Source organism: Musca vetustissima, unplaced genomic scaffold, assembly GCF_032173495.1.
Source record: "Musca vetustissima isolate MV318-11 ecotype Yass unplaced genomic scaffold, APGP_CSIRO_Mvet_v1 utg14034, whole genome shotgun sequence".
NCBI classification, from domain to species: Eukaryota; Metazoa; Arthropoda; class Insecta; order Diptera; family Muscidae; genus Musca; species Musca vetustissima.
The window spans coordinates 1-11,778 of record NW_026886899.1 but is presented as its reverse complement, the minus strand read 5'-3'; the positions used below and the strand labels follow the sequence as shown (position 1 = coordinate 11,778).

Below are 11,778 nucleotides of genomic sequence, written 5' to 3'. Positions count from 1 at the left end.
GTGCGCAACAAACCGAACAAATATGACAAACCATAAACCGACAAGCCAAAAACACAACTTCCTATTGTCCTGAAACTGTGCCAAATATAAAAAAACACAGACCTACACTCACACTCAACAACCAACCTTCTAACCGCCAAATCGAAATAATCCCAAATTGTGCCATCCAAACAAAAGAAGAAAGTAAAAAAAGAGAAAAAATTGATTAGAATGTCGGTTGATGCTGATTATGTGTTGTGATAAAAAAGACCCTAAACATGTGGAGTAGTTCAAATCCTAAAAAAAGAAAATAAAAAAAAAAATAAAATTGTAGAGAACAAAAAAAAAAAAAAAATTGAAACCGCTTTATGAAGTAGTCATAGTTGCCAATAAAAAATTTATGAAAAAACTCACGAAGTTATGCAACTTTCAAATAGCCATAACTTTCCACAAACCGCCAAATTGTGTTTGAAACAGATCACAGCGACAACACAATACAGTTACGGAGGAGACTCACTGAGCGCCGTCGGAAATATTGAAGAGTCGATTTTGATCCCATACCGAGAGCATATTGAAAATCTTCTTCTCAATGAAGAATGAAGAAACAAAATGTTCGCACGATATCTTTGATCGTGTGTACATTTACCTATTTACTAGTTGGTGCGGCAGTGTTTGATGCCCTCGAATCGGAAACGGAAACTCTACGTTGTGAAGCACTACAAGGTAAGTTTCGTAAGATGCTATTCGGAATACTGTAAAATTGCGATAATTTATGTGACTCTTCTTCTTCTTCTGGCATATGTTTTCATATGTCAATTCCACCGTGTTTGGGGTGGGTTTGTTTTTGGAAAAGATCGGTTAATATTTAGATCAAATGGACCAAAGACTTTATTTTTGTCGGTATTTCTGATCGCTCCAGAGGCCGCAATTATGGCCCAAACACCGCAAATTTGCATGAAGAAGGGGATCGGGCCAAAGAATAAGCATGCCTGTTTTGATAAAGATCGGTCAATATTTAGCGGGTCAAATGGGCCCTAACTTTTGTGTGAAAAATTACAAAATTTGTATTCTATAGCGTATATATTTACCACTGAAGGACATAAACCCGAGAAGTTTATAGTATATCCAAGAGAAGTGGTTGACCTTTAAATTTATACCAATTATATTGTTGTAGGTACTCGTATGCGGGAGTTACACTTAAATATTTACAGGTGCTTACGTATTCAGATATTATCTAGTAACCCATTACCACATTAGAGGGCGGAAATATAGCGCTGATCGCTTTGGAATTTTTCATGAAGTTCCAATTATGGCCAAGGAAAACGCCTATAATTTTCGGTGATGATCAGAATAAAATTTTGGATGAAGTGAACAGAAAACTTAATTTCTTTGTGTGTTTTCTAGTCGAATATAAGCCGAACATCACAACTCAACCCACCGTGAAGGGAATCTGGACAAGTAATTAGAAGGGCTGTACTGCATATTAGTAATATTCGGAAAATATTTCAGTGTAAGGTAGAGATGCTGTTGTCCTTTAGTCGCGCAATTTGGGGAAAATATCACGAAATATTGCCCAGGCTCGGAATAAACATCCGCAGAAAGTTAGAGTTCCGTGGTAGTTGTGTAGGGTATCGTATGGTCGGCCCCGTCCGACTATACTGCTCCGCTCACAGGTTTTAATATAATTACTGGCCATGAATTTGAATCACTCCGGCAATGGCTAACATTTGCCTCTATTTCCAACGACTGTGTATGTGTGGAAATCATTGCTTCCAGAGCAGTTCGCAGTGCACGAAATTGAATTCTTTGTGCGATGAGCATGTTGTTTAAAGGACAAAGAAGATGTGCCATATATTCACTTTTTGGCCTTACCACTCCGATATATAGGCGAATGAATTGTTGCGGGTTGCCTCCCCAAGATACACCACAAAGTGACCTGATAATGTTCATGAAGTGGAAAGTAGTTTTATGTAAATGATCGATGTGTGTCCAAGGCTAAGTTTAGAGTCCACAATGAACCCCAGGATGTGTAAATCAGGCTGTAAATGTACGGATGAACGATTAGAAGGGTCCAATTGCAGTTATTCTAGTCTGTTGAATAATTTGTGTGACGAAAACCACCTGAACGAAATAATGAGAGCTGATCAAGTCAGTTATCGATATTTTTGGCTATTGCAAGATCTATTAATAAGGTCATCCAGCAGGTGAAAGTTACATGCTTTTATTTTTCCTAAAGTCTAATGTCAAAAATTTGAACGTTGTTTACGATTTTATTACGAATTTTGACAGCAAACTTGAGAAGTATCTAATTAGAATAGACCATGATGCAATAATAAGGTAATGTATCAAAACAAAAACCTTTGTTTGTGTCTCGACCATCTGTCAAAATTTTCCTTATAATATTTCACATGGTTGGCAACATTGCATATTGAATTCAAATGAACTACGTATTTATTGTGCCATGGAAGAGGTCATTTCCATGATCCAATAAACAGGTCGTGTCAGAAGCAATCGTTATCGACAAATTTGGAGTAAAATCCCCCATACTGTCAAATATTTTGTTTACGTATTCACACAATTTAGTCAAACTCGAAAGCTTTTGAAATCATCTGGCCTTATCGATCGACCTTATTATTAGATCATGCCCTATTCTTTAAAACATGATGTAATAAAAAGGTAATGTATCAAAACAAAAACATCTGTTTTTATTCGACCATGTGTGAAATTTATCTAGTAATATTTGTCATCGTTGGCAACATTGCACTTCGAATGAAAGTAGAGACTATGCACTTTGACAGTTTATCGGATAGTCAGCTGCGCAATTAATGTATGTTTTTATTAATCGTGGACAACACTAACAATTTTATTAAAAAATATATGAAAAAGGGAAAAAAAATAAATTTTTTCATTAAAAGAAAGTACAATTCATTTCGCATCCCTGGGTCTCGCTCAATAAGTGAAAGTCAGTTTTTTTATTTTGTCTAGACTAATGTCAAAAATTGTTCACTTTGTTCACGTTTTCTTAAGGAAAATCAATTCACAATAATGTATTGGGACAGTAAGTTTGACAATCAGCTGATCTCCCTGGATGGCCTTAGTAAAAGACCTTGGTTTGAAAAAAATTTTCAACGGCTCATTATAAAGACACAATTTTACATGATGTGACTCCATCATGTAAAATTGTGTCTTTATAATGAGCCGTTGAAAAACTTTTTCAAACCAAGGCCTGCGGGCTTCAAAAAATAGTTTAACAAAATGACACTCTGTTAAGACTTCGGACGGCTCACAATGAAGGCATAATTGTAAGCGTGAATCATACCGGCAAGCTTTTAAAATATATATTTCAACAAGGGCAAGAATGGAACTGTGTTTTTAAGATCCACTGGGGAAGAGCAATCTCTACCAAACCTTCCGGGACAGGCTGGGACTCAAATTCCGAATTTGATTACGCGTGTAAGATCAATATAACCGTTATAGAATATTAGAATACTGGAGGAGCGAAGGGACTCATAAGATGGAGTCCCTATCTGGGACTCCTTTGAAGACTGTCAGGACAGTAAGTTCAACATAACCGTCTTAGAATCCCGCTGGAGAAGAAGAAGCAGGTATCAGACCTTCGCGTCGGCTGATATAAAGAGAAAACTGAGCCAACCCAAAGTTAAAGGAGACTGCCACTTGAGTATGTTCAACGCAACCGTCTTAGAATGCCAGAGGACCGAAGAGACTGATATGATGGTGGAAGAAAGTAGCAGTTATTTGGGATATAAAGTAAAGGACGAAGTGGATTTAGTCGCCGGAAAGACAGGCGAATGCTAAACCTGTAAGAAGAAAACAAGCTTCCAGTCAGCTAATACAAAGAAAAAGCCAACACAATGTTAAAAAAAACTGCCGCGAGAACCCATAGACGAAGCTGACTCTAATATCCATCGAAAACTTCTGTAAAGAACGGAAATCCCCAAAGGACTCAGTGGACTTTACGAAAGAGGAAGAATAACCGCAATTGGTAAGGTGCCGCCATCTTATGCGAATAAGGCCACATAAAGACGAGCTCTGTCATGCAGTGATTTACATGAAAACGGAGACTCACAAGGAATTAGTGGATGCTGGCAATAATAAAATCATGGATTGTCTGCTGCAAGCTAGAATTTGAGTGCCTAAAGATCATAGACGCTCTGAGAAAACTAGTGACAAGCATTGTGTCCATAAGAATAAGAAAATAGAGAGAGATTCCTCAACTATAAACTGCAGCTATCTTTGTCTGAGGTTAGGGCTTTGAATATTAAAATAAAATATGAAGCCACCGTCACGGATGTATGTCTTACAGCCATGAACAGGCTGAATCCGAATCCGCAATTAGCAATTATAAGTCAGACCAAATACCTCAAAGAAGAGTAGTCATAGAAAAGGAGCTTCCAGTAAGCTGATACAATGAAAAGTTAAAGGAGGATGACATGAGAACTCATCCATGAAACTGGCTCTAATATCCATCGAAAACTTCCGTAAAGAACAAAAATCTCAAAAGGACTCACCGGACATTACGAATGAAGAAGAGTAACAACAATTAGTACGAAAGATGAGTTCTGCCATGCAGTGATCTACAAGAAAAAGGAATTGATGGATGCTGGCAATAATAAGATCATGAGTACCTGCTGCAAGGAGGGGACCCCATCGATCTGGACCATTGCGAATTAAAGGTGTATTCTTTAATGCTAGAATTTGAGTGCCCCAAGACCATAAAATCTCTGAGAAAACTAGTGACAAGCATTGGGTGATGGAATTCTTCTTTCTTTATATTTGGCTGGAAAATCACAAGTGACTATCGTTACAGCACTCCAGCATTTAAATGTGAATAAATCTTTTGTGTTTCGTACTATCGCTCGTTATCGTGATACTGGTAACCCGACGTCAAGGAAGTGGACGGAAGAAAATAGCAACATCACAGAAATGGTGCGAAAAGTAAAGAAGCGACTTGATCGATACCCGCGTTGCATTGGCCGAAAATGGCTCGTGAGCTGAACATATCGCAATATTCCATTCGGCAAATATTGAACAATGAGCTCGGGATAAAGCCATTGAAATTCCAATAAGTGCAAGAACTTACACCGCAGCAGAAAGAAAATAGACTCAAAAGAGCTAAAGAGTTGCTTCGAAAGTTGTAAACTGCCGAATTTGGTTTTCTCCGATGAGAAAACACTCGTTGTCCAGCAGTTTGTAAACAAACAAAATGATCGTGTTTACTAGCAAAAGAGGTCAGCTGAAAATGCGCACCTTCGGCCACCTGAACTCATGCGCCGGCCATGATGATGGTGTGGGCGGCCATAACAGACGATGGTCACTCTCCGCTCGTATTAATCGACCGTGGCATCAGCATAAATGACGAATATTTTCGCGAAAATATTCTGGAGGGTGTATTAAAGCATTGGGCTCGCAAACATTTTGGCTGCAGACCTTGGACATTCCAACAGGACTCAGCACCATGGCACTCAGCACGCGCCACCCAAGAATGGTTACAAAATGAGGTTCCTCACTTCATTTTCAGCGCATAATGGTCACCAAAATCTTCGGATACCAATCCGTTGGACTATTGTATCTGGAGTATTTTGGAAAGCAAGGTTGGCACTAAAAATTAGAACAAATCTTAACTTAAACTAACATTTGAGGCTATTTCCGACATTTTTTTCTTTTTTGCACACAAAGATTTTGGTGGGCTCATAGCTATTATGTTCTAAGATTAGGCTAAGTTAGATTAGTTTAATTAGTTCTTAAGGAAAATATTTCAAAATAAAATCAGAATTGAAGCTGCAATCGGAAGGAAATGTTGTGTTTCATTATCTCAAAAAACCCGACCTCGGATATTCTATATAATGTCCCATATCCGTCCTCTAGCAACTACTGAAAACGTTTCGGGATCATGTGCAGCGATCCAATTCTGGTGTAAATAAATTATACACCTAAGTTCCCTAAGTCTGTTCTATTGACATGAAATTGAGCATAGATTGACAAATTATATTGATTGATTAAGGTCGGGTCACATATATAGAAAGGTTTCATTAATGAGCATATTTGCTAAGCTTGGTTTAAATCGAAATTCAATACAAACAAATCTTAGGATCCCCTTGGGTTATATACCCAAAATGTTCGGCCGCCTTCGACTTTGATTTGTTCCTCATTTGTTATTTATTTATTATTTTTTTAATACCAATAAATATTTATTTATTCAACGATAAAAATTTAAATATATATATTTTTTTCCATTTTAGCTGTCGAAAATATGATTATCGAAAAATACAATATATCGGAGGAGGATTTTAAGGTAATGGAAACGGTTGTATTAAAATCTGAACCACACAAAGCCGGAAAACAGTGGAAGTTTACAGGTGCATTCTACTATGCGACCACAGTATTGACCACAATTGGTTACGGTCATTCGACCCCAAGCACAATTGGTGGCAAATTATTTACCATGTGTTATGCAATTGTAGGCATACCACTGGGTCTGGTTATGTTTCAAAGTATTGGAGAAAGAGTTAATAGACTGAGCAGGTAAGTTCAAAACCGAAATACACCTATTTAAAACATAGTTATGCTCTACACCACAATGTTTTTTGATCGTGTTTATGTAATTGTGCATATATTTGTATTATGAGAAAAGGAAACGAGATGACGCCATAGTTACTTTTGAGGTTAAAATCATAGTAGCACATTCTGAGTCCATGTAGGCATCCCGTCCATATTTCCATTTGTTTTTGTGAGGAAAATATAAATCGCTTGTATTATTCAATTTCTATGAAACTTAGCACAGGTCATTCTAAATTGGGTTTAATAGGCTTAAATGTTGGTATATGTAGTTCCAAGGTTTGTCCGATTGAGACGAACTCTTACATACATAAGATATTTTGTTCTGCGTACTGAATTGATGTAAATGGCGCCCAAATGAAATTTCACGAATTGTCTGCAAAGTTTTATGAGAAATCAGAGCAAATTTTTATATAGCTCCCCTAAATAATTCTGTCCGATTTTGTGTAAATAGTGCACCATAGAACCTACCTATATTCCTTTGTCATGAAAGTTTGCCCGGCTTGAGTCTAGAATGATGTTTGTTAACTTTTCTTGAGATCGGTTCAGATTGGGATATATTTTAGTTCAATTTGATGTAAATGGCGCCCAAATGAAATTTTGCAAAGCAAGATAAGATATTTTGCTCTCCGTACCGAATTGAGGCTAGTTTTATAAAAATCGGTGCAGACTTTTTTATATAGCTGCCCTGCATAATGTCGTCCCACTGTCAGTAAATGGTGCACCAAAGACCCTATCTTTGTTCGTTTGAAACGAACGTTTGCCCTGCGTACCGGCTTGAGTCTAGAAAGATGTCTGTTAAGTTTTATTGACATTGGTTGAAATTTTGATATATTTTGGTCCGATTTGATGTAATTGGCGCCCAAATGAAATATCGCAAAGCAAAATCAGATATTATGCACTGTGTATCAAATTGAGTCTAGAACGGTGTCTGCTAAATTTTATTGAAATCGTTTTAAATTTAGGTATAACACCTATATATAATTTCACCCGATTTTATATGAATGTTTCACCAAAGATCCTTTTTTGTTCGTTTGACACGAAATTTTGCCCTGCGCACCGAATTGAGTCTAGATAGATGTCTGTTAAGTTTTATTTAAATCGGTACTGATTTTGTTATATTTTTGTCCGATTTAATGTAAATGGCGCCCAAATGAATTATCACAAAGCAAGATAAAATATTTTTCTCTGCTTACCTAATTAAGTCTAGAAGAATGTCTATTAAGTTTTATTGAAATAGGTTCAGATTTTGATATATATTGGTCCGATTTGATGTAGATGGCGCCCGAATATATAATTTCGTCCGATTTTGCGTAAATGGGGCACCAACACCCCTTTGTTTCCTCAATTAACACAAAATATTGCCCTGCGTACCAAATTGAGCATAGAATGATATATGTTAAGGTTTATTGAAATCGGTTCAGATGTTGGTTTGACTTGATGTGAATGGCGCCCAAACTAAATTCCACATAGAAATATGAGATATTTTGCCCTGCATACCGAATTGAGTTTAAAATGATGTATATATGTTATGTTTTATTGAAATTAGTTTTTGATATATTTTTGTCCGATTTGATGCAAATGGCGCCCAAATGAAATTTCACAAAACACAAAGCAAAATAAGATATTTTGCTATGCGTACTGAATTGATTCTAAACGGATGTATATTAAGTTTTATTGAAATAGGTGCAGTTGTATTTAATTGGCCATGCGTACCGAAATCGCTTTAGATTTAGCTATAGGTCCAATATACATATATTTGTGACCGATTTAATTTAAATAGCGCCCGAATAAAATTTCGCATAGCATACTGAATTGTGTGTTTATTTTCATTTAAATCGGGTCACAATAAAAATGTATTTCAATATACAGGGTGCGATGAAAAAAACTGCAACCAACTTCAGACTGCTGTCATTTCGAGTTACTCGTCCGACAGCTGTTAAAATTATTGCAGTGACAGCTCCAGTATATTGTTTACAAGCGTACAAAAGAATTTTGGTGAGAATTTTCCAGAAAAAAAGTTATTTGTGATGGAATTCATATATATTTGGCTCGCTCGTTACCGTCATACTGGTAGCATAGCCCAACGTCAAGGAAGTGGACGGAAGAAAACAGCAACATCAGCAGGAATGGTTCAAAAACAAGGGAAGCGACTTGATCGAAATCCGCGCTGCAGTGGCCGAAAAATGGCTCGTGAGCTTAACATATCGTAATATTCCATTCGGCAAATATTGAAAAATGAGCTCGAGGTAAGGCCATTGAAATTCCAAAAACGTGCAAGAACTTACACCGTAACAGAAAGAAAATAGACTCAAAAGAGCTAAAGAGTTGCTTCGCTTGGCCGTAAATGGTGAACTGCCGAATTTGGTTTTCTTCGATGAGAAATCATTCGTTGTCCAGCAGTTTGTAAATAAAGAAATTGATCGTGTTTACAAGCCAAAAAGCTCTGCTGAAAATGTGCACCTTCGATTGGCCAACAGAACTCAAGCGCCGCCCATGGTGATGGTGTGCGCCGCCATAACAGCCGATGGTCGCTCTCCGCTCGTATTAATCGATCGTAGCACCAGAATAAATGTCGAATATTATAGCGAAAATATTCTGGAGGATCTATTAAAGCCTTGGGCACGCAAACATTTTGGCCGCATACCTTGGACTGTCCAACAGGGCTCAGCACCATCGCACTCAGGACGCGCCACCCAAGAATGTTTACAAAATGAGGTTCCTCGTTTCATTTCCAGCGCAGAATGGCCACCAAAATCTCCGGATACTAATCCGTTGGACTATGGTGTCAGGAGCATTTTGGAAAGCAAGGTTGACACTAAAAAATACCAAAGTGTCGATCACCTCAAGCAAGCGCTTCGCCGGGTATGGGCCAAAATACCGCAGAGCAACATTCGGGCAGCGTGTGACGGTTTCATTGGCCGTTTGAAGGACATAATTCGAGAAAACATTCGTTGTCCAGCAGTTTGTAAATAAAGAAATTGATCGTGTTTACTAGCCAAAAAGGTCAGCTGAAAATGTGCACCTTCAGGATGGCCAACAGAACTCAAGCGCCGCCCATGGTGATGGTGTGCGCCGCCATAACAGCCGATGGTCGCTCTCCGCTCGTATTAATCGATCGTAGCACCAGAATAAATGTCGAATATTATAGCGAAAATATTCTGGAGGATCTATTAAAGCCTTGGGCGCGCAAACATTTTGGCCGCAGACCTTGGACAGTCCAACAGGACTGAGCACCATCACACTCAGATCGCGCCACCCAAAAATTGTTACAAAATGAAGTTCCTCGCTTCATTTCCAGCGCACAATGGCAACAAAATCTCCGGAAACCAATCCGTTGGATTATGGTGTCCGGAGTATTTTAGAAAGCAAGGTTGACACTAAAAAATACCAAAGTGTCGATCACCTCAAGCAAGCGCTTCGCCGGGTATGTGCAAAAATACCGCAGAGCAACATTGGGGCAGCGTGTGACGGTTTCATTGGCCGTTTGAAGGACATAATTTGTGCCAAAGGTGACCCGTTCGAACAAATCTAAACTTATTCTAAATTTTGATGCTCCTTCCGACATTTTTTGCTTTCATTCAAAAAAATTTTAAAAAAAAGTAAAGGGGAAACACATACGAGGATTCAGGCATTCCCTGTTACGTTGGCTTCATATGAATTGTGAATTTATAAAGGAATATCAGAGTCAAACTTGGAATTGGACGTCGTTCTCTTTTATTCTTTTACAATAAAAGAAGCCAACTTAACATGCCAAGCCTGAAAGTCCACTTACGTGTTTCACCCTTAAAAATTATGACATTTGACTTTGTTGCAGTTTTTTTATCTCACTCTTGGTCTGTTCCCGTACTGCAATAATCTACTATTTTTTACTCCGATAACACTTTTTTCCTTTATGATATCGAGGAAAATAGTAAAATCGAGTAAATTCTTGCAGTACGGGAACAGACCATCTGTATAATATCCGAATGTCATGAAAATTTGTATATAATTCCGAAAAACTATAGCAGGAGGTACATATATCAAGTCATATTTAAATCGACATATATAGCACACATATATAATTTATAATGTGAAACAATCCGATCCTTAGAGCGCATTTTTTATATTCCAAACGTGGTGTAGAGTATAATGTAGTCGGATAGGTCCGACATATTTCCTTCCCTCAATGTTTTCAGAAATCTGTGTGTATTTATAAATTCTTAATATTTTTTTTATTTTTTTTCCAGTTTTGTTATACAAGCTGTGAGAAAATCATTGCATTGCAAACGAACTGCCGCCTCTGAAGTAGATTTAATATGCGTTGTTACAACGCTTAGCTCCCTAACGATAGCGGGTGGCGCAGCTGCATTTTCCAAATTTGAAGGTTGGAGCTATTTTGATTCAGTATATTACTGTTTTATTACTTTAACTACAATAGGTGAGAGCCGAAGAAAACACCAGCGTGTCTACACAACAACAAAAACACATTGTAATTGTAATTGAAATTTGCCTCTTCCTCTTTCTTTAGGTTTTGGAGATATGGTAGCTTTACAAAAAGATAATGCTCTTAACACTAAACCCGAATATGTTATGTTTGCTTTAATATTCATATTGTTTGGTTTGGCCATTGTGGCTGCTTCTTTAAATCTTTTAGTCCTTAGATTTGTTACCATGAATACGGAGGACGAGCGACGAGACGAGGCCCAAGCTATGCAGGTAATACAGGCTGAAGATATATTTATATATACATTTGTATTACTATTGTTGTTGTTGTTGCTAAATACATATTTTTGTAGTCGTCATTGGTTTGTAATTTGAAGAATGAATGCAGAATGTTTTACCAGTGATTGTCCTGCATGTTTGTATGTGTGCGATTTGGCGCGTGTGTGAGTGATAGTGTGTAATGTATATAGAATATAGAATATATATTTTTATTTTGGAATATTATTTATAGTTTTGACAACCGAATTGTTATACAAAACACCATTTTGGTACACAATGATGCCTAAGGAGAATTTTGCCACAGTTGAAAAATAATTAGTATACCATCAACCCTATGCCTAAAGAGAGTATTTACGACAATAATTGCCATAATGTGCCGTATAGAAATTGATTTTAGAACTCATGTTTCTTTGGATCAAATCCGTTTCAAATTTTGCACTAATGCAAACCTAATACAAAACCATACCTATGATACCCTACACAACTTCCGTGAAAATCTAACTTTCTGTGGTTCTATAT

The 11,778-nt window shown here is 37.4% G+C and overlaps 1 protein-coding gene across 1 annotated transcript; it reads left to right on the top strand.

Moving 5' to 3' along the window:
• Nucleotides 1–499: 499 nt before the first annotated feature.
• On the top strand, nucleotides 500–11,289 carry LOC133334375 (two pore potassium channel protein sup-9; the record flags this gene model as incomplete). Its single annotated transcript, XM_061542672.1, has 4 exons — nucleotides 500–702; nucleotides 6,240–6,522; nucleotides 10,785–10,975; nucleotides 11,066–11,289. Coding segments are annotated over exons 1-4 (825 nt in total), but the record flags the coding sequence as incomplete, so codon positions are not given.
• Nucleotides 11,290–11,778: the final 489 nt, after the last annotated feature.